At 39.9% G+C, this 24,254-nt stretch overlaps 1 protein-coding gene across 1 annotated transcript in view; it reads right to left on the bottom strand.

The window, feature by feature from the left end:
* The window catches only part of ATRN (attractin), a 121,874-nt gene that overhangs the window by 30,333 nt on the left and 67,287 nt on the right, over nt 1–24,254 (bottom strand). Inside the window, exons 22-25 of the mRNA XM_088524978.1 lie at nt 23,642–23,736; nt 23,004–23,082; nt 22,390–22,547; nt 1,732–1,793 (exon numbers count right to left, since the gene is read on the bottom strand). Coding sequence (XP_088381104.1) covers nt 1,732–1,793; nt 22,390–22,547; nt 23,004–23,082; nt 23,642–23,736 — 394 coding nt within the window. The remainder of the gene's footprint in view (nt 1–1,731; nt 1,794–22,389; nt 22,548–23,003; nt 23,083–23,641; nt 23,737–24,254) is intronic.

The following is a 24,254-nucleotide window of genomic DNA, read 5'->3' as shown; positions in this document are numbered from 1 at the left end:
CCCTAGCCAAACCTTGGAGACAAGGTTGAAATTATGAAATTATGAATTGTACCCAAGGGCATTAAAAATAGATGGGTCACAAGTTGTCCCCATACACAGCTGCTCTAATATACCAGTCAGTGAGTATGTTAGAGCAACTATAAAATACTGTGAATGGAACTTTGCAGATCTAGAAACAGAGAATTTTTAATGCATTAGAAATGCTTGATCAAAAAACACAGATAAACTGACTTCTTCCAAAAAAGATATGTTCTTATCGCTCTGGCATGTTAAGCAATGTTGCAATTATTACTTTTCCAGGAGATTCATGTGATAACACAGGGAGAGGGAAGGCAATCACTGGTGACTGTCTTCTGTTTATCTAACTTCCTGATGACCATTTTCAAATGCAGGTACTTACTGCTGCATATAGTACACGTATCTTTTCCTTGAAACACTGGTTATGCCATAATAACATAATGGGAGGAATTGCTGGTATTGAAGAGTTTCAGACTGTCATATGTAAATGATATGGGCCTGGAAAGTACTGAACTGATTAATCAGGTGGCAAGCGGAGCCCAGCTCAACAAAACCAGCTATTATAAAGCAGACAAAGAACCAATGACTTCCCTAATTATACTTGCAATGAAGATATTCAGGATGAGGCCTTGACTGGGCTTGATTCAACAGAACTACCTCTTAAGGCTGATCCAGGAGTAAATACTTATTCTCTGTCAATGCAAGAAAGGTGGTAAGTCAAGCCTGGTGCTTACCTGGAGCTGTCTTAAAGCATGTGACATGCTATAAAAAACACACTGGTCTAAAAGACCCAGATGGAGCCCTTTTATTTAATTATATCTAGCACGGAACTTCAACCAAAATATTATATCTACTGCATGTTTTAAAATGGGCATAATATTGCCTGCTTTAAAACAGCTTGTAAGATCTGGAGTAAACATACACGCATAATCATCACGTGGGAGTTCTCCTTATGGAGCAAATACTGTTTTATATTTGTGGAGTATTAACAGCTCCTAGAATAGAGACTGACACATCAGATTATGAAACCTTAAAGAGATGCCCACTGGGCTCTGGGGACTTCATTTTCTCGTTAGGGATAGACTTTGGGGGAGAATGAAAGAGGAAACAACCTGAATATTGAAATTGCTTCTGTTGGGGCTGCTCTCAGAGTCATCAATTTACTTTACCCCAAGAAATGACCCATACCAAGCAGTTCATGAACAGCAGAAAGGTATTTGGCTTCATCTGTATCAAAATGAACACTTGTATTTAAAATTTATGTATATTCAGCAGTTGAGCTTAAATCACCGGTGCTACTAATAGAGTCTTAAATTAGCCCATGGTTAATTTTTTTGCAAAATTACTTTCCTTTATGCCAGAATATCTGCAATTTCTCCAGTGATATTTAACTAGTTTGACATGGTAATGTAACAGATCACTTCTATAGCATTTTGGAAATAACTTCCCAATTTCAGAACACCTTTCCCCTCTTCCTCTAACCAACTCTTCCGTGCATGAACAAGGCAAGATGCCTCTGCAAAGGTGTGCAGATAGCTTCCTTAATAAAATTCCTAATGAAATACTTCAAATATAGTAGGGATTTGCATTTGCTAGGCTCTCATGTAAACAAGACATCTAATTTTTTTTTTAATGAAACAACAAATCATTGCATTGAAAAACAAAGATCTTTTCTAAAGAAAGACACATTTAGCTGTCTCAAATGAAAAGTACCTGAAAAATGTCACAAAGAACTGTACCAGGTCCATAAAGTTGCTGTGTTGTGAGAATGCAATCTGCAAAAGAAAAGCAAATGCTTTCTATTACTTACTGTAAAACAAATTTAGATTTACAAATGCATCACTGCTGGGATCAAAAGATTACAATAAAATATGACTTTACTTAAGTTAATTAACATTTTTGAGCATTATTAAAAAAAAAGTAAATTACAACTTCACATTATTTCTGCAACCATATAGTCAAAGAAAGAGCCTAAAACAAATAACTCTCTCTTCCAGCACTATTCCAAGAACAGCCTGCAGGAAAAAAAAAAAAAACCCACAAACATATGTTAATCACCTTGGAGAAAAACAAAACAAAACAAAACAAGAAAATGAAAACTAGTTCAAAAACAATTTGAACACACAACTTTCCAAGAGTTAAAGCAGAACATTTTTAATTACCGTTTACAATCCAAAGTACACCTTTAACAAGTTTAACATGCACGCTCCTATTCAAAGCATATTCTTGTATCAAAATCTGCTTGAATAAGTAACTTACACCGAGAGCAGCAAAAAGGCATGAAATACAGAAGATGATAGAGACTGTAAAAACAGCTATGGCATTCATTTTAACTCACTTTCCTGCAATCCCCTCAGACTGCAAAGAAAAGTGGAAAAACAACTGAATATTTTGGACAAAAAACAGAGGGAAGAAGTGAACAGGAAATTGGGAGGTGGTTAGAGGCAAAAGGAAAGATTAGGGAGCCTGGTTAAAAATAACAAAGCAGAGGCGAGGCAAGCCAAGAGAACGGCAACTTCGGCAATATTAGGAATCAGAAGTTCTTTCCAGGTACCTCCTATTTCCTCTGACTATCAATCTCGGCCTCCAAACAGGAAATTAACTCTTTCGTGAAGTATCTGACCTTATTTCAAGCCTGAACTGAAGCGTGCACATTCGCTGCAAAAGCTTTGAATGTGAATTAAATTCACTTGAGGCTTTGCTTGCACTTCGCTCAATAAACTGCATTTACAATCGCGTTAGGGTAAAGGAAAATCCCTTGTTCAATCTTCCCTCCCAATTGTCACATTTCAAAAATTCCTAATTTCTGTAAAATGAGGTAGGGCTTGGATTTCCCATGCCCACCAACACCTTCCTTCAGTCCATTTGTTTTAAATGCCCAGTACAGCTTGGTACAGATGGCGGCCAAAAATCATTTTCTCATGATCATGCTGAAACACTCTTAAGTTGAAACCTCCTTTAGGGTACACACCAGACTACTTGTGTTTTGTTGGAAAGCTTCCTTGAAACCTGCAGACCATATGCTCGTGATCTCTCCATACTACTGGCTATGAATTGCAAGACGCATAGTTTCTTGCTGATTTTTTCCATATAAAGTGCTTCTCGATAGCTTTGCAATTTGGAAGAAAAAAAGAGAGCAAGTAAGATTGCATATTTTAAAATTTGGTGGATGGTAATTGAGGTGGGGAGAACGGATTTATATTTTGGGGGCATTTCTTCAAGGCAAAGGGTTTTCCTAGCAAAATATCACAACCTAAAATACAAGCATGCAGTACTTCCAGCATATAGAAACAGGGTCTAAGAATACCTATGATGCTCATATCATATATTCAAATATCCTTTTATAGAAAGAGAAATTTGAACCATGCATGTTCTCTGAAGAGGATCATTAGGACCTGCGGGTGTGACAGAAAGCAAAACTTTCTCCAACTAGAAGGCAAAGAAGAAACAAGTATCTGCTGATTTTGAAGCAAGACAGATTCCACAAAGACTGAAAATGCTTATGTGCAATTCAAATAAAATTATGTTACATTATGAGACTGTGAAGGGCTCTCTAAACTGATACCAAAAAGCTCTGAGGAATCTGTATCTTATACACAAAGAAAAAGCTGAAGTTGGTTTTTGCAATTTACTTCCCACAAGCCGAAAACACTTCATGCTATTAAACTTGACCAATCCGTGTCACAGGCAATTTAGTATCATAATTGTTAATGGTTTGCTTGCTTAAAACTTAATTACCTCTAATATGATCTATTCCTAGGATTAATTCAGCTACATAGAAAGTTCGCTTAGAAGTAGCAGTTATAACGGGAAAGTTTGTTTCAAATACAGGGAAAAACATGATAGAAATTTCTTAAGGGGCTCAGATTTTCAACCATGTTTAAATCATAGCAGAAAAATTCATACATCCTAAAAAAAAAAAAGAAGTTAAATTTGTGTCAAAGCACTAAGCAGCGCAGCTGTAGGAGTATGTTGGGCATCTCTTGCAAGGATGCCCTGAGCCTGCTGCAGGCACCAAACTGTACCTGCTTCCTCCACAATGTCCTTCCAAGCCGTTTTATTCTAGATTCTTAGACATAAAGACAGTGTTGTTAAATAATTAAGATCAAAAGAGAGCAGATAACAATGTTATTTTAAGAGACTACTGTAAAGCTGGGGTTTATCTGATCTGAAAAGATAGCGGAGAAATGCAAGGCTCCCAGCTTCTACAAACGTCACATCATTGGAAGTATCTAACAAATTTGGCTACTTTCCAGAAAAAAGAAAATGGCTGGGCATATGAACAGATAAAAATAATATATTGAGAGTTTAAATTTATTTTATTATTTTATGAGCATAAATATTGGGGTAAAAAAAGAAAATGAGGCTGCTCTACAAAGTGAAAACTGCATTAAGTTTTGAAACCACTGCAAACTCCTTTCAAAAACATTTAAGCAAAGCGTAAAGCAAAAGCAAATTGAACCCAACTGACTTTTCCATAACAACTTGTATATTTTCAAAGTAAAAATACTTCTGGAGCTCAAGTGCAACTTGTGACTGATACAAAGTTTGACTAACAAGCCAGGATGATTACACCCCATCAATCGGTTTGCATCAGTGCAAGGATTAGTGTTTCAGGAGAGAAGAAACATAAAAATCATTTCATGAAAATAATTTTGTGCAAAACACAGGGTCCAGCTGACTCAGGCAACTTCCTATTTTGAAACAAGCTCACCTTAAATCTGTAAGTGCAATCACAACTAAACATATTTATGCTTCTATTCCCTCATTTGATTTATGAGTCCTCTGGATTCATTAGAGGTACTTGAATTTTGCATACTCCTAAGAAAAATGAGTGTCAACAGACTAATGAGAATTTACATTTTTCCAGTAAGTTAAATAAAACAAGAAACAAATTTAAGGAGTGTTCTCACATACCTTTAACAAACAGAATTACAGATAGATCAGCACAACAGAGCTCCTTCCTCTTCTGCTGGAAGTTATTGCCGCTTTTACGTTGATAGGAGCCAAACTAATAATGCGTCACAAACAACAGAGATGGGGCAAATATCTCCCTGCCTTAAATGATGTCTCATAGACAACTCTTTCAGATAGGGAATACTAATACTGACTATTTCCTGATGTACTAAAGAACATTTCCAGTACGGCATTTCCACAGCACTATTTGAAGCATTTCTGGGACCTGCTTGGTTGAGAAGACATGACCAAACACAGGAATCATCTTTCTTTCACTAATGATGCAGGATTATTTATGCGCTGTATTTTTACCCCTCTATACTATTTGATAGCCAATTTGCATCAGGGCTACCTCTTTTTTCCAACACCTACCTAAGACTGAGAAAAAGTGAGCCTGGAAATGCTATTTTCCAGAGGACACCCTCCTAGAGAAGGATTTCCAAAGGAAGTAAAAAGAAAGCCTAATTAAACTTTGGAAAGCAGATAACAGCAGCAGAGAAGATGCAACATGAGGCCAGCTACTGGAGTTTGATACTCGCTGTGAACTCAAAAGATTTCACACGGGTCCCCACTGCTAGATCCATTAACCTACCCTGGTAGGTGGGAGAACACTGGAGTACTGGTGTTTTACGAGCCCACAGGACCATACAGCACTCTGAAAAACATGGAAGTGCGAAGAATTTGGGCTGATTTGCTTTCTATTCAAACATACTCCTGGTGCCGAAGTTAATGAACAGAAAAGTAGCACGTAAGGCTGGAAGCTCCAAGGATTTCCAAAGAGATAAAAACATCAGCCAAACAAGCTGTCGATGACATTTACGTACATCTTCCTCTGCATTTCTTCCTCAGCACCTCCACTTTCTCCTCTTCCTTTCTTTTTTTCTTCCACGGTTAGAGGCAAGAATTCAATTCAACCTTGGAGAATACAGACAACAGTACGAGGAAGCTGTGACCAGAATTGTAAGTGCCTCTGTTCCTTGTCAGAGGACCAGCTGAAAAACAAATGGGTCTTAAGTATTCTTGAGTGATGCCAAAGTCATCAAAACATTAATTTTGCCCTCTACGCCAATGATGGGGGAAAGGAACGCTTTTTTGCTCAAGAGAAACATCATTACTGGTTGTAAATCACCATTAAATAACCAATACAATGTGCCCCTAATGCAACCCATGGCACAAAACACATATTGCTCTTGGTCCACTCAACCAGAACAGCAAGCCAACTCCAACAGCTTGCGGTGAGGTTGAGCCCATCTAATAACTCAGCTCTGCCACGTGCTGCCACTGCTTCACTTACCCTGGCTTTGGTGCTCAGCAGATACCTCTAACGAGCTAAGGGGACTCATTAAATGAGCACAGAGCTCACCCAACAGATGAGACAGACACAGAAACAATACAAGGGAAGAGAGGACAAGATGCCTCATTTGGGGAGTCTAGAGAGTGATTCAGTTGGTCAAGGTAGGTATCAATGAATCAACTGAACAGCTGCAGGTCTCAAGACAACATCTCCATCTACAATGGGAGCTTAAAACACCTAGGGCACATGAAGGCACCAAAGCACAGCCTCTGGAATTTAGGTGACTTCATTTCCCAGGAGCAGCACTTAGTTTCACGTATCCATAAAGTATCCCATTAATTTGCCTACACAGAAGTACCTACGGCTTTTCAACAGGGCATCTCACCTGGTCTCCAACTGCTGCTCCAGAAGGCCACAGGCCTCTTCTGCACCCTAAGGCTGACCTGCCAGCCTCTCGCATGTCTCAAATGTGATCCTAACCACAACTTTCCACCTTTTCAGTTGTGGGCTAATCTCCTGGGTTAGCCGAGATTCCCTTTTCTCCTCCCTGAATGGTCTCCACCATCATCCTACTGCTGGACTGAATGTAAAGATAAGTTTGCAGTAAAACACGTAAATTGGCCCAAATGTTGAGCAGCAAAAAGAAAATCACAAATGATTAGTAAATCTTCTACTTAGCCTACAGTATCAAGGAACACAGATAGACTGGAAACTGGGTCAAGATGTCCCTTCGGCTTAGACAGAAGATGATTCAGTGGAAGAACAACTCAAATCTGGGATTCAGGGTTATAGGAAGCACTTTGCCTTTCCCTTGCAAAGTCCTCTGATGTGGTAATAAGCATAAAAGTAGATCTTACTGTTTTAAATCTGACCAAGAGTGGTAAAGCCTGGGAAAAGGTCATGCTAGAAGCCTGGTAAGGAGGTTAAACAGTCTGCATTCCTGTTCCTCATCGCAAATCTGCAGACATGACCAAGATGAATCAGATAATTTCTGGCCGTAGAAGCCGAACAAGGAAACCAATTCCAGTCAGAGGCCTGACCAACATGTCCCACAATTAGGATTTAATTATGTTTGAAATTTTCGTAAAAATGCTTCATTACTGTAATTATTTCTACCTTCCAGCTCTCATTATGGAAGCAACCGTAAAATAAAGAAAATTAGGCTAAGTCAGGACTACCCCTGTCCTCTGTGTTAACCTTCTGAATCACACGTGGAAAGAACAAGATGTTCATACGCCCCATAAATATCTGTTCTTTCTTTACTTCCTTCTGTTATACCTGCTATTCCTCAGGTACAACCAACATGGCCTAGCACATCACAAAACGTTAGAGACAAGGGGGATTGCATTTGCATGGATCCAACTTGCAATCTAGTCTTATGAGAAGAGGTAAATACAATAGGATGATCTTAACAACTGTGAAGAAACCATGATTTTCACAAAAACAGCCTAACCACAGCTCTTACCACTGTTGGTGTTCAAGGAGAATGTAAACCTGCCCTGTTTCTGGGGTGAGTCTTCGGTTACCACAACTAGAAAGACAGTTTGTTCTTGGATGAAACCCATCTTCACATAGAAGATTAGTGGTTGATTAGTACCAAGCCTGATCTCAGTCAAGAGCCAGGAAAAAAAGAAAAAGAAAAAAAAAAACCATTTTATTTAGGTGTAACAGCAGCTGATTTGATAGCTAAAGCTTCAGATTTGGATCACAACAAGCAGAGAGGCTCCAGACAAGTCTTTCTAGCTTTATGACTGATCTGCTCCCACTCTCATTAGAAGAACCACCAGACCCTCAAAAGGCAGTTTTAATCAAGCGTGCTCAACACACAGGGCTGCTTTTTCCTTTTGAAGAAGAAAAACTTTTGGCACACTTGGAGCAACTTGAGGGGCTTGCCCATTGAGGCTTACTTTCTACAATAAATAAAAATAAAATTTCAAGTAAAGTTTGATTTTCACACCTAATACTTACTGCGAACCACACTGCTCCTATGTGGAAAAGCAATGAAAGAGATAAATGACCGACTTCTCACTTGCTGTAATACTAACTAAGCCACTGAACTTTATGGTGCAAACGTTTAATGTTGTGGAAACATAAAAACTAGTTCTGAAGTTATACTTCTGAAGTTATACCGAGATGAAAATCGATTTACATTCTAATACAGTGCTGCCTTACTGCAGTAGTCACAAATTGTCACTTTTCCGCTAATTGGCTGCAGTCAGCAGTTGGCTCAGACACACCAATTATATCTGCTTTGTCTCCCTATGTGAGCTCTCAGATTGCTATGCAGAGCAAACATGAGCATAGTTGCCTTTAAATTAAAAATAGTACTTAAGATTTAGTCCCCCAATTCCCGGCATCAGAAAAATTACCACGCAAACCTGACACACTGACAGTAGCTGTTCCATAAGCAGCCAGGTGCTGAGTGGTGATGCACACTGAAATTTAAAGTGCTGTAGAAAACAATGTTCTCAAAAGTCCTGTTACTGGGAGGACAATCTTAGCTCAGGCACCGCACGCACGTTCATGCAAGAACATGCCATCAAAAGCCCCTGAGGAGCCCAAGACAAGGCCAGCTCTGCTCTGATGAGCACTGCGTAAATACCCAAAAGGACATCTTCCCTTCCCATAGCCCTCTGTCACCTTTGCTTTCCACCATCAGCCACGTGAGCCTGAGGGTCCCTTGCTGGATGCTCCTTCCCTAGAGCTCTCGCACCGTGCGGGCCACATCAGGACCACAAACCACGGTGGCACACTTATCGGTGACATCAGGAAAGATGATTTCTGGTAAGCGTTACTGTAAGAATTTAGTGCGTTCCCAACTCTTCTCTCAACCAGATGTTGCTGCACAGCCTCCACGGAAAGCTAGTGAAGGAGCTCACACCTACGGTTCAGTCCCAAGCCCAACTTTGCAGACTGAAACACGAGAAAAAGGAGGTTTTCAGCAAGATCCTGGGCTGCACACTGCAGCAATGAGGCTCCACTGGTTCCACAGGTGCAGCAGCCTCAAGCTAAGAGGTGGAAATGAAAGTTCAGGTAACTTCTGAAATGGTTTTAGCAAAATCTACCAGCAGCTTTGTAAAGAGATGAGGGAGTATTCAGGAATATCATCAACAGATCCAACAAGCTCAGGTGGGAAAGTTAGAATTCAAAGCATTGTAAGAGGAATTTCCATGGGAAGCAGAGGCCTAAGGTTCATACAATTCCCCCATACTTCAGGAAATCACTCTCCAAAATACAGAGCACAACCCATCACCAATTCTGTTAAAACTCCTTATTTGGGTTCTTGAGAACTGAATCCATTCTGGGGGATTTTCACATAGTGAGACTGAAGACAAGAATGGTGAACCTCATGGCAACTGCAATAAAGTTCAGGTAAATTATTATGATTTGGTGATAAAGACCAGTAATATTAAGCACTTTTAGCAACAAGCAGTACTATAGTTTTCACTTACAAAAAAAAAAAAAAAACTCATTAGAAATATGTTAACATCTTGACAACAAAAATCAAGCCTCTCTCAACTTTGTGAATGTCTGGCAGACAAAATCTTTACTGTTGGCCCCTCAAAATCTGTGTATTGGTAAGGTGCCCAATTCAATATTTTTGAACTCAAATTGTAGGCATGAAATGCAAACGGAAGAGGGCAGAAATTTAAAAAAGTGAAGCAAAAAGATGCTGTCACATTGCTGTTGTTGCCCAAAACTCGCTTCTATAGTGCTCGTTTTGTCCAAGAAGGGTTTTCTGCTTGTGTACAAACTAGCAAGACCGTGCCAGTGGCAATCTAGAAGAGTGACCTAAAGGTCTGGTAAAAAAATCCTTGGAAGGGAATTTCTATTCTAGGAACAGTCATAGATGTTGACAGTTTTAATCCTATAACATATAAGTAACGGGACCTTCTTAACCACTGTACAAAAACTGTGCTTCATGCTATTTCTCTTCTAAAAGTTTAAATAGAGAAGGGGGAAAAAACTTTGCTAAAAGGTCATGCTCTTAAATGAGCTGCAGGTAAGGAATTCATTCCTTTGTGCGGAATTTCAGCCGAGAAAAACAATGCAATAAAAACCTTCATCTTAGAAAACGCACATTTTCCACTGGCAGGTTTAAAATCAACAAGTTGAAAATTGGAGACGTCTCGGAAACCTATATAAAATATCAACCCCTGTACTGGAACTCAGATGTGTTTATGCTGCAAAGCTGTTTCACATTATCTTGAACCTGGCAGCAGGGACACTGCACGGACGTGCTAAAGCCGGCAAGGGAAGCGGGTCCGGCGAGTGGAGAGGAGCTTCACGAGACAAATCTCCATAGCAGAACAACAGCCACTTTGCTCACAGTGCACTGGGCAGTTCATTCCTGCCCCAGAAAGGAGAAAAGCAGGTATTTAATCTGCACTTGAGAATAACACTCCAGTTACCAAGCCTTCCATTCGCCATCACGAGAATCTTTTAAGAAGAGAACATTTACAAACTCTATATGTTAAAGGGATGTGGGTTATGTTAATACAAAAATTATTCTAGACACAAGGCAGCTCTGGGTTATTTTTTAAAAATGGCAAAAGCAAATAGCGAAGGCAGGCAGTACCCTGTGCTTTGGAAAGTTTGCCATCAGCATTAAAATGCTCCTCCTTAGCCGGTCTTCAGCCCTCCAGGGCCTCTCCACTACCGAGCTCTGCTGCCTGGATGCCAGCAGGAAGGACGGCATTAGAACTGACACCAGTTCTGAAAGCTGCTTTCTTAAAACCCTTACAACACAAGTAGCCAAACAGAAATCGGGAAGAAAAAGCAAAGCCACTATATATGGAATAGCACTTTTTTAAAAACTTTTTTTTTAAGGCTGCAAAATAGCTGACAGGTGGAAATGGGCAAAACCTTATGTCTTGCATCACTTCTGACCAAAGAAAATACTGGAAATAAATGCAGGCTGGAGCTCAGTGTTACAGGGTTATTAGAGAAGAAGAAGCAAAGAAAGTCTCAGCGGAAACCGTGATTTCCAAGGACTGCGCAGAATGAATAATTTAAAAGGTTTATCAAGCTGACCCACAAAAGGTTTGCAAAATGCCAGCCTCAAAAGTGTCTGCAGAAGTTGTAAGGATTTTAAGTAACAAAACAAATATTTCATATGAATACCAAAAACATCTTTTAGGGGCTACGTTTCTCACTCCATTAGGTAATACTGAAGCCATAAGCCATTTGAAATTCAATGTCAGGTTACTATGTGAAGCAGCAGTGATCTTAAGAAGGTGAAAAACATGTCTTTCAACACACCGCTTTTGTGAGGGTAGGAAAATAAATAAAAAGATAAAAGAACAAAACATTTCCAAGACACTTGAAAGTTAGACACAGGCACATTTCAGGCTTTTTAAAACTGTGCACTCACACAGCCACAAAATAAAATGCAGGGGGGAGCTTTACAGATTTGCAGAACTGGCAGGCTGATATATGTTTCTTTCATAAAATGAGAGGAAAAGCATGAGGGACTCTAGAAAGAAACTTTACACTGTGGATCACAGTGTATTCAAGTCCGTATAAAGTTGATCAAAGGACTGACTCATTAAGCAGTATCAATAACAGCCTTTTAAGAGCTAGGAAGTCAGAACTCATAGACGAGACTGTTTTACTCATCAAGTTTTTTTTATCTTTTTCAAGAGTCTCTTCTATCATTTTGTGTTACAGAAATCTTAAGATGAAAAAATAACACTGCTGGGTAGGGAAAAATTAAGTCACGGAGAACTTCCCAGATAAAAAGAATGACTAGACAAGTAATTTATCGTGACTTACTTCACCACCGTGATCGGAATACGCACGCTAGTTAATGCCACTTGGGGTCCAGCAGTAGGAATGCCCTGATGGCAGCAGTCTTGCATGTTTTTTTAAGAAATAACCCTACGTGACATTTGTAAGTAAGGAGAAACAGCTCTCATTTAGAAAAAGAAGACAATCTTCCCCAAAACACTCAGTGGATTTATAATATAGCACTGGACTGGTCATGGCTACGCTGTCGTGATCCCAACTCTTTACAGCGCTTGTTCACAGGGATGCAAGCATGAGCCGTCCGTACAGTCAGGACACCTTGAAACTAGGAAGTCCTGAAACTTAGAAAGAAAGGAAAACATTTAACAGTAGTCCAAGAACAGTTTATTCTTAACAAAAGTAGAGACATCCGAAAATTGTTATTCAAGTGTTGGTGGCTCTGCCTTCACGAGGTTAGTTAAATGAGCCAGAAGTTTTCTGGTTTTGTCATCCTTTTTTAGCACAGGACATATTTTCCCCCAGCAATTTAGCAAGGCAATATCTATTGTTGCATTTGAGTATTCAGGCTTCTTATATTTTACTGCCAGTGCATTTTTCTCCTCTTCGTTAACTCTGCTTACTGCTCTTCGACTCTTTAAATAAGCTTTCATATAAGGAAATATATCTAGCTCTTTTGGTAGCTGTAGAAGCTTCCCTGCGCAGGTCTACCTTGCTCATTTTCTGAAATATATTTGAACCCGAGTTTTATGTGTACATTCAGCAATTGCATACCATATTTTAAAGAAGACCTCTTTAGCACGGAACTAGAGCAGCTGTGAGGCACCGGCACATCACTGCTCCGGGCTTCATCCTGGAGAAATTAATTGCCTGTCTGATGCACACTTTGCTTCCATGCAAAATAAACTCGGTATTTTTTGATAATAGCTCGTCCAGCCCATCATGATAAAAGAAAAAGGCCAGCTTCCTTAAATGCAAGGCAATCCATATACACCTTATTCTCACACCCCCAAAAAGTTTATCCTAACTTATCCTCTCTGTAACATTAAAGTCTGCACTGAAAATTACTTTTCCTAGTTTCAAGGGGGAAAAATATATATATATCAAGAGTCAAATTGCCTTTGAACCTTCCTTCCTTACAGGTACAGCTAAAACTATCGTTGATAAAGTGTCATCTTGAACCCAAACCCAGTCAACCCAAGTATAACTTCGCTAACCAAGCAGCTGATCATCCCGACCATGCAGCTCAAGGTGTGGGAAGGAGGAAAAACAAAGCACTATTTCAATGGGTAGTTAAGGGCGTTAAAATAAAAAAATACATAATAAAAAAGCAATGATACAGCACTTCAGAAAAACTTAGTGTGAGCAGTTTTCCAGGAATATTAGCATTGAGTTATTAGGGCACAAATCATTACTGCAGGGAAAAGCATTAACATCCACAACACCTCCTCAAAAGGGTTAAATGAGTTTGAGAGAAATCCCAATTCTCAAGTATTAAAGAAGGTACTAACAAAAATATTACTTGCTATGAAAGGGAACAACTTTTAAAAGGAGAAAATGTCATCAGAAGAAAAGGGGGCAGAAGCAGATAAAAGGAAGCAGCTGTTTCATGTTTTAAAGTATCATTTAACTGTTCCGTCTCAAATCTTTCCACCCCCAGCAGAAGATGCCAGTTCGCCTGTTCTTGAAAAATCAGCATGTAATTGCATGTCTCCAAAAGTAATTACATTCAACAGCAAATTTCATCAGATTAACAAATTGATTTACGTCTCATTGTTCACTAACGCAGGACCCACGCCACGGTGAAGACGACGCAGCAACAGAGGCTCAAAAGCACCTGCAGGTACATCTGAATAAAGGCAAGGGACATCGTTAATGACCAACTTCAGCATTTCCGGGTTTTCTGAAGCAAAGAAAAAGACCATTTTTGGAACAGCAGCATCCTGGAGAGCTAGGGAAGATTACACCTCATCACCTCCATCTAATCCTAATTAAAGGTGCACAAGGCACACTGAGGACCTGGCAGGAAAGCTGCCCGGATGACCATACTCTACATGCTATCAAGCCTACCTAATTATTTTATCAAAGTAATTGCCACCTATTTAGGCGTATTTTATTCTCTTTGGCCAAGAACAGAGATATTTCTCCTTTCATTTCTCCTCTGCTGGGAGCTTTCATTAGGTTAGCCTGTGGCTCGCTATTACCGAAAGACGTTCGGTCTGAGAAAGACGGGAAATCTCCAGGGGCTACCTGCAGTCCTCGGGAAACAGTTATGCCAGGTATCAAATGGCTAAACTAAGTGGCCTCTAGAGACGGATCAGGGTACCAGAGTCAGCCACAGACCGTGCATTTTAACTAACGTGTTTCTTTTATCTTATTCCAAGCCTATCCAAACCCTTTCATTAGACAATAAACCTCAAATAGGTGACCCTGGAGAGTATCACTGCTTGCAAAGTCATCTTAAAAGAGGTAGAAATCATGGAGCCCCACATTCCTGCAGCTCCATTCTTAAGCGAAAGGCTCCCATTGTCCTTGCCTGGCAGGATATTGGTGTATTCCCATGCTTTGATTTGCTTTGCTGACGTCACGTTTTATCCATCACTTAGCTCTGCAGACTAGCACAAGTCTCCCCAGCCAGGGCAAACCCTGAATGGCAAGTAAAATTAAAGTTCATCTGCAACAGGGATTATAATTCATGGTGACCACCTGCTTTTATGGGTGAGATCACCAATAAAAAATAGCAGCATGAGGAATGGGGTATCAGAAAAAGGAACTTGAGCCAAATCTGCTTTAATGAAGGAGTTTTCCTCTGGAAAAAAAGACTGCTTGAATGATTTTAGTATTCAGAGTGCTGGACACAAGGACCAAGGAGCATTACGATAATGATGATGAAGACCAGAGCAAGAACTTTGCCTGAGGATTCTGAAGGGTTGCAGCAATATAATTTCTGGCACTTTATAAAATATTTTCTGCTATTTCCCACTTAAATAGCCACGTTCGGTACAAGAGAAAATTAGCCCACTTTACACAGCCAGAGAGTCGATTCCTTACAAGAATATCAATCTAGCTCATAATTCCTCCCTCCACTGATATACAGCTGACAACGGCAACATGTGCTTTCACCTGAATGTTGTCTGCATACCAACCCCCAAAACACCTCGCAGCTTAAGAAAAGGACACGCTTGTTCCTAATTGCTGGCTCTACAAAGCCAAATGGACTTGACGGGAATCACACCTGCCGGTGTATGATTTCAGCAAGCCTTTGCATGCCAAAGGCAACGGCTTCACAGGTCAAAGGAGGCCATTAGTAACAATAAAACAGTCCCCAAGAAAACCCAGAAAACAGTTAGTTTGCATCAGTAAAGAGGCAGAGTACAGGTCTTTTGAGCATGGGAATGACCACAGCCCAGCCTCTTTCCTCCCGCACTAACAACCAAGGGAAGGAAAAGAGTCATAAAGGAGCACCGAGATTAGCAGCTACAGGACTAATATACAAAGACCTCATATGCAAGAAAGTGCCATTTCTGAAAGCGTAATTCCAAGTAGGATCGTACTCCCATATCTATTTGATTTCTTATTCAATTGCAGCAGCTCAGCTTTAACTGGAACGGTAAAAATGTATGGATACGTTAGATGCAGTCATCCAGGTAAGATTTACACCAACAATAACTTGGCAAAAGGAACATCCAGCAGTGGGAGAAAAGCCCTCTAAAGAAAGGTAGCTTATTAAAGACAAAAACGGCACCCAAGAGGTCTGCACATACTAATTTCATTCCTTGGGACACCGTGCCGTGGATGCGCTGGATCCAGAAGGCATGAAATACACATTGGCTGTGCAAGTCATGGGTACACACACCTTGGTGACTGTCACCTTGTTCAGCACTGAAAGGAAACACTGCAAATAAAAGGCTGATTTAATTACAGCACGTTGCAGGCTGTCCTCAATTTCCAGCTCTGCCGTTGCAGGCTGTCCTCAATTTCCAGCTCTGCCGTTTGTTCCCATCTCCGTGCTTGAACTTTTGGCAGCTCCCCGTAAAGCAGCTCTCAATTTAACGGAGCTGAATCGTTTCCACCTTGTGGATTCCCATTCACGGGCCCAACAGATGAACTCTGTTGCTATTCAACGCTTTGAGTGGATTTGCAAATATTTTCCTATCACAGTAAACGGCACATTTGAAATACCTACAGTAATTATGACAAGGCATTATGCGACCCATTAAGCTATCCACAGTGATTAGCCTTCTAAGCAGAAAGGAATAAAAGCTCCAGGGGAGCCCATGTAGACCACCATTCTCAAAGAAATCATCTGGAGGAACTCAGAAAGAAGCTTCAGCAACCTATGCCTAAATGTGAGAAACTAAAGAAACGCAGACAGCAAGGGCAATTTTAGCTATTTTTCTACTGCTGCCTTTAATAAACCACAGTGCAAGGCAGCAATTTGAGCAACTTGAAAGCTTTCCACTTGTTATCTTTATAGTTAAGGGTCCTCTAACAGTGAGACGACTAACGCTGGGGTGGTGCTGGCACACCAAGCATCACACGGAGAGGCTATGCAGTTATTGCAGCACTCTGCTGAACCCCAGCGTGATGATGAACTGCCCAGCAAACAGTGCACACAGAATATCTGGGGCGACTCAGCAAATGGTATATTTTGTATGCACGTGGCTATAAAATGCCTTAGCCTCTCTTTGTTCCTTGCAGCATTTGGTTCATAATTAACATTTAGGCGCATTCAAATTAAAATACTTCAACCAACGCGAGAGAAAGAGATGAGGCATTTGCCAGTTAATGATACAATTACAAACTGTTTTTCCCTTAATCAGCTCTTAGGCTTCTTGCACGCACTCAGAAAGCTGAAAGCAACGTAAGAGACAAAGATCCTGAATTCTGGGAGAGTAAAACGCAAGAAATCAAATGCGACAGTTTTAATGAAAACAATAGCTTAGGTATGAAAGATGACAAGAACACTATAACTAGTGAGCGGTAATAAGAATATTATTCAATAGGAAGCTATAATGGGACAGCTTATAGTCATTAAAAGAGGTTTTAAGGAAGCTGTATTAGCAACTAAATTATACCTAGTGCGCATGCTGGAGAGCGAGTCACTTAGTGGACTCCAGTCAAAGCAAACACACTAGTTCAGGAGTTGTTAAAAACTGCTGACATTCGCACAAGTATCAAAGGGAGTTTCAAATTCTCCCCATTAGCTACTTGTCAGCTCCAGCTCTTCAGCCTCACATCTGGGCCAGCTGAGAAAGTTCTTGTTGGGACTGCAACTCCTCCAGAGAAACCCTCTCAAAGTCACCACTTTGAATTTCCTTCGCTGTAATAGTCTGCAGCTTTTTTGTTTGTTGTTAATCCCACAGCAAACTTTTCTAACTTGGGATAGGTTTTGAAGGCATAACAATGTGATTTTAGAAGCTCGCAGCACAGATTAGAAAAGCACTTAATACAGGAAAGCGAGAGAAAACGTCTAACCACATAACTAGTTTCAAGAAAAACATTCACCCTACGAATAAGTACTAATGCTCTGCTCTGAGAGGTCCATTACTCAGTTTTGGAGATAGTCAGGAACATCTAAGGCAGTATTTCCAAGCAAAAGACAGAAAGGGGTATAGTTGGGTTTTGCATGAGGCTTATAGAGCTGCCATGGCCCTGCCAGCCTGAGTTTGCTAACAGAGAGGCAGCACACGGCAAGCGGAAGGGAAATATACAGACATTTCCAGCAAGACCTTACCTGTGCGTTCAAGAAAGTTGGGCAAATTTAAGTTTTTAAAAGAGCTCCACGATGCAGCATTCGTGCAGGAGAAGCATTCCAGCAGATGCTACCAGGAGGCAGACTGCTGTATTTTGGAGGCTGTGTACATGTTGCAGTTTTCCTTCTTTTGAAAAGTACTCATTTTGAATCATTAAAGCCACGAGGGAAGGACCTCCTAAACCAGTACACTTAGCAAAACAACAAAAAGAAAAACCCTAACTGAAGTAGTTTTGAAGAGAGGTGGAGCAACAAGAGGAAAAAAGGGAAAAAAAAAAGCCAGAATTCAGCATTGGCAAGAACACAGCTATCACCAGCACAAAAGAGCATTTATACCCTTGGAGTCGAGAGTCTAAAAGGCAAGGGAAGAGGGAAAGAGAGACAGATTTCAATCAGTGGTTTGAGAATTACGTTTCTTAAAATTAAGAAATAATGTGAATTGCGGTTTTCATTAACTGTACAGTAGTAAAGACTGTAAGTTTGCAAAGTTTTCTTATCCAAGATTATGCATCTACAGAAGCATTTTTGTCAGGATATTATCTATATCTAAATTGAAAACAAGCCAGGATAAAAGAATGTGCGCACAACTGCTTATTATGCTATTCAAACAAAAGATAAAAAGTACCGTTTGCCATAGTTCATAGGAACAGTTCAAACAAAACGTGTAAGCTGCAAGGTCACACACACACAGAGCGAATATTTTCCAGCATTTCCCAACAGCAACCTGGCAGTTCCAGAGTTCCACCGCCTTCATCACACTTCTTATACTGAAAGCACTGTAACTGCCAAGGGGAAATTCAGACATATTCTGTAGTTGCAAAAAGTTTTGGAGTAAGACTGCAATGAGCAAACCTGAGCCTCTGTGAGAAGAAAATCTGCTGGTGTCCTGGCCATACTATTGCATGCAGTTTTAATTAAAAAGTCAGCATGCCCTGAAGGACTAAACCTAAAGCGTATAGGAACTTTTATGAAATTAGGGACAGTCACTTAGAAAAAGGAATAATAATTTTTTAAAAAATCTGTTTTCTCGAGAAGAAAACAGGACAAGTATAGAAGGAGCAGTCAGGAAAGCGGGTGGGGGGTCCAGAAGTTGATCACTGCTCTGTTTTTAAATATTGCACCGAACAGCAATCAAGGACTGTCTCTACGCAGGTCTTCACCCCAAACATCCATATTCTGTCTTTTCTCATTGAGGATGTGCCTCCAAGAGAGCTCAGACTTGGCAAAATATAGAAAAGAAAAAGGAAAAGCAAAGAAGAAAAAGACAGAGAAAGGACAAGTAGGAACAGAGAACACAACCAAGGAGAATTGGAGGTAACTTACTTCTCCATGGAAGATTACACATGAGCTGAAAGGACATGGCAAGTCCTGGAGAAAAAAAATGTTACACTTTTCTGCTTATTTCTCCCCTAGTTTTTCCTCTGTGAAACCACTGCTATCTATAATATCATCTCCTATCCAAGAACTGCTCTGAAAAATATCAAGTTGCCAAGGAAAGGGCATCTAACACAGAGAAGTGTTAGAGTAAAAACCTATCCCTGGCTTGTACAACATGCATAGTGGCAAACCATCAAGTGTCTCAGCACCTGGTCTAGAAAACCTTCTGGGTGACATGAAACCTGACAGCACAGAGACCAGAAGACTGAAGATGCAGCTGCAGACTTCAGTAGAAAGTTAGCCAATGACCAGAATGACACAGATAGTGAACAAACTGAAAACACAGGGTGGTATCAGCACACACCAGGTTTAGAGAGGTTTTTTGGAAAGAAACAGGACAACTATCCCTAGCAAGGGGCGAGCTAATAAATAGAAGACCTTGCAGCTTCAGGAATGCAAAATGCAGATTTCAGTCTGGAAAAGGCTGTCAGAGGATGTGGGAGGAGCCTGATTTTATGTCATGGCCAGATGTGCAACACTGCTGAATTCCCGTTAGACAGGAGGAATTCCACACCAACCAAAGGACCACCAGCAAAAGAGGGTGCAGGTGGTCCACCTGGAAAAGGATGGTAAAGCCCTAGCGAGCCATGAAGAATTGCTACTGCAAACATGAGAAAGGACCGAGATGCTCAACACCAACAGGTATTCAGAGAAAGATGACTAAAAAAAAAGTCAATTCTAGGAAACAAGTCTATGAGATATCAACTGAAAATTGTATGTTAAGTGTAATCATCACAACCTTGTATTCTTGGATCTGATGTTGCTGGCACACTTCTTCACAAAAAGATGGCTGGCCAGTAAAAGCTGATGCTATTTTAGATTTTATTTTGGCATGCTGCAAGGATGTTGGAGAAGATTTGACCACATAAAATTACCTTGGGTTGACTGCACACAAGCCCATTCAGATAAAATTAGGGATAAATTAAGGATAAACTAAGAGGATCAAAGTTCACTCCTTTTAAGTAATTAAATAAGGCAGTAAAATCAAGTGGAGTGAGATAAGGATGGGAAAGCAGCCATCTAAGAATTCCCCTCATATCAAAGATGCAGAACTATCTGCGACCTGCATCCTCAAAACCAACCTCGAAAAGGACATTAAGATCAATTAAACAGTCTACATGTTATGGAGAGAAGAAGCATTCAGCAAATATGTCTTAAAAGCCAGCAAGTGGCAGACAGAATAGGAACTGCTGAATGTCAAGCTGCACTAGACCTCAGTAAATGCTAAACAAAATAGCAAGAAAAATTTCAGCCATAAAAGGAAGAGACTAAAGGAGGGGAGATAAAACCAATCAGCTCTATCCCAAAAATTAAACTAGTGTTTTCAATAAGGACAAGGACACCAAAATAGGAGCAAGGCAAAACATATAGGGAAGGATATGCCACCAAAGTGGATAAAGAACTTGGATATTTCAGTATGTTCAAAATCTGCAAAACCAGACAGCACGTAACCCAGCATCCCGAAAGAAAAGACATGTGAAATAGGGCAAGGTTGTTAAAAACCATCTACCCACACGGGTGTGGGCCTACAGAAAAATTAGAGCTTGCAGGTAGGGGAGCAAGGGGAATAGAGACATCCAAACCCCAAGACCTAAACAGGACAACAATTATCAGGAAAAGTTTTCCTAAAAACAGCAGAAGATATTGAAAAAATGGAATTAAATGAGCAATAGAGTTAGCGAGAGCAAATTGTACTACAGAATCACATGTTAGTTAAGGTGAGCGACAACATGACTGATCTGCCTAAATTTAACTAGTGAAGGAGGGAGACCTAGCTGCGAAACAGGAGTTGAAAGGGACATTCAAGCTTAAATGACAACACTGGCATAGCAAGAGTCAGCAGATGTTTTAACTTGCCAATTTTTGCAAATCCTTCATACCTAAAAAATAGGATTAATCAATGAATTAAGATTTTCACCTATCTGTAAACCAGAAAAAATCTCAAACCGTAAAATAATCACCAATATTTTAAGTGATATTAAGAACTGAGAAGCAGGTGCAGTCCAAGGGCAATCTTTCAAGCCTACCAGCCTGTAACAGGCGTGACAAAGTTTCACAAGTATTTTAAAAAAACAAAAAACACACAAAAAAACCCCCACAACCCTATCTTTACCAGAAGGTGATTCTGACATTTCATAAATAACTGCAATATTTTTTAAAGTTCAGGAAAAAAACCTTGAAAAGTACCTCTACAGCTTAAGGACATTTTTCCACTGGGACATCATTACCTTGCTTGATATTATGGCATGCATTATCTTTGTCAGAAGTGATCCCTATGGTGAGTTTCGGTAACTGGAATGTCTGCAATATCAAGTAAATTTATGGGAAGCTGCCAATTTTCACAAGGTAATTCTAAAAGCAGTTGTATAAAGGTGGAGATGGAAGAATCCGTGTTCCTATATCTGATCAAGTTTCTTAAGTGGGCAAAATTTAAACATAAGAAGCCTCAGTTTAGGTCTCTGGTTCAGATCTACAAGTTTTTTCCTTCAAAGGGCCCACATACCATGATGTACATTGCCAGCTGGCACCAAAATTAGCCAAGATCAAGAAAGTGGCCATGGTTTCTCCTAATTATTAGCTGCAACCACAGCTGGAAAGTCTGTGTCTCATTTTACTGAACCAATGAACTTCCTCCACTGCTTCTGCTGCACTCACCTTGCCACAAACCATTTGATATCTGTGACAACATATGTTCACTGACTGCACTAAATTAAAGGAAATAATGAACTTTGCCTGATTCCACAGGTAACACCTGGTCTTGGACAACAAAAGAAGAAAGGTGGATGGCCCTCCAGCTACGCCTTCTAAGAACAAGACATAAAAAGACATTGAGAGCATTTCCTTTATTTACTCATTCTGTGTATGATTTTTAGCTTTTGGAATTCTTTTTTTATTATTATTATTATTCCAAGGGACAGAAGCTACATATTAAAAGTCAAATACATCATTAGAATATAGCTCTATTGATAAGCAAGCAACCCTTCCCAGTGCACTTCACAGTCCATCTGCAGATCCACTGGGCTGAGGTGACAGCAGAAGACGAGGCACTGTTTTACTCTTCATCAGTCTTTGCAGGATTACACTGAGCTGGCCAGCTTGGACAATACATAGCTTGCCAAATTGACACATTGCTTGAGGAAAAAACAAGTATTTTAAGTAATTATCTAACCTGAAGAAAGCCTACCTGTATTTTTATTGGCCAGGTGAAATTGCTGACATAGACAAAGAAAGTGATGTTTGGATTGTTGCGGAAATCAAATTTCTCATTGGAGAAGCTGTCCTTGTATTCCTTTATGTTGGTTCTTGAAACAACTGGAATTTCCTCACCAGCCTGTGTGCCTGCTGTTTTAGAATGTTAACAAGGAGCAAGAAAAGAGGTTTCGATGAGTATTTTTACCAATAAACAAAAAGGAATGATTATTCCAAGTTCTAAGGTTAGGTTATTACAGTGACAGTAAAATTAATTGTTCATATAGACCAATACTCTGCTACTATTTTGAGTTGCATCACATTATCAAGAATCAGTGCATGCAGAAAAACTGTATTTCTAAACATTAAATTAGCGCCTTTCGTGTCTCCAAAACATATCCCAAGACAGGAAACCAGAAGAAAGAAAAACGTAAAAAACGTAATTCTTTTAATAGTTTACTTTTGTTCCAAGTCAGTTCATAATCAGTTCATAGGTAGAAGAAAAGTTTTCCCACCTAAACATGCATTTTTTTTTAAACTTTCATTTTGAAAACTGTCACAAGTTTCCTTATCTGTAGGTGAATTAAACTAAGTTCCTACTTGTTTTACCTGCAAAACTTGTTGACCATGTAATATTGAGGTTGAAGTTCTTAGATGCATTGATAAACATGTCAAGGTCTCTGTTTTGCTGAAGGGAAAAAAAAAAAATTTAGAATAAAAAATTAACCAATCCTACTGCACTGTCTTCATAGCAAATCTTCACTGAAAGGAATCCTGGAATTGCTTATTTGCGTAACGCAAATAAATGAGGCATCTTCATATGAAACAGAAAACAACCTACAAAACTTTTCATTTTCTGACAGTAGTATTCTGTTCACCAAGGAATGAACAAAACAAGTCAAGTGCTTGGAGCAAAAAGTGCAAGAAAACAGACGTAAGGTATGTGGTGGCCAGCTAGCAAGGTCAGAGTTGCCCAGCAAGTTGTTCAAGTAAGTGTAAAAATAGATTAATAGAGTTAACAGTGAATCCTTATATAATTTTACCATTAGACATGAATATTTGAAACTGCGTGGGTCAAAACCAAGAAGATCAGAAGGCTCTGGCTGCTCTGTCAAATCGGACACATGCTACATCAAGAGAGCAGCTCTGGACACTAGCAGAACTACGACAGTTCATCATCTCCTTGGTCAGGAGAGGATGAACATAGAGTCAAAGGATGAAGTTTAAATGAAAGGTAGAATATTCACCTCTTCTGGTGTTGCTACAAAGTTGATGGCTGTGTAATAGCGATCATCCTCTTGAGAGAGGCTGAAGGTGAACTGATAGTCAATGAGGAGAGTATCTGTAAGGAACACAAGGAGAAACTTATGTCTTGGAATAAAACTCATTTCAAGCAAGCAAGACATGTTAGCAAAGAGCTTCTTGCACCAAGAGCACAACTAGGATTCACTGCTCTGCCACTGCAAGAGAGACCAACATATGTATATCCTGCACAAAAAGGAGAGATGCTCCAGACTTTTATCCCACTTCCATCCTCTCTGGTTGAATCTAGAGGGGAAAAAGGCCCATGTTCCTCATGCAGGAGTCTCTCCAGTCTTAAACTAAAAGGCTCTCACAACCGTACATTCAGAAAATATGGTCACACTTTTACTTTTTCCACACTGATTGCAAGTATTTGCATGCAGAAGCTCAAGAGTGTCCATTAACTAATCTGCATCTTGGCAAAGTATGTTCTGAAGTTGCACAGAGATCCAATGACCCATTACAGTCATTAAATTTTAGAGTATTTTCTAGATGACCAGATATCATTTCCAAGTCACATGAAAATAGAAAAATCTGATTTGATGGATCCACAAACAT

Source organism: Tinamus guttatus, unplaced genomic scaffold, assembly GCF_059628265.1.
Source record: "Tinamus guttatus ecotype Peru unplaced genomic scaffold, ASM5962826v1 Tinamus_guttatus_pri_ptg000218l, whole genome shotgun sequence".
NCBI classification, from domain to species: Eukaryota; Metazoa; Chordata; class Aves; order Tinamiformes; family Tinamidae; genus Tinamus; species Tinamus guttatus.
Note: the sequence above shows the minus strand (reverse complement) of the source record. Positions and strands in the feature narration are given on the sequence as shown.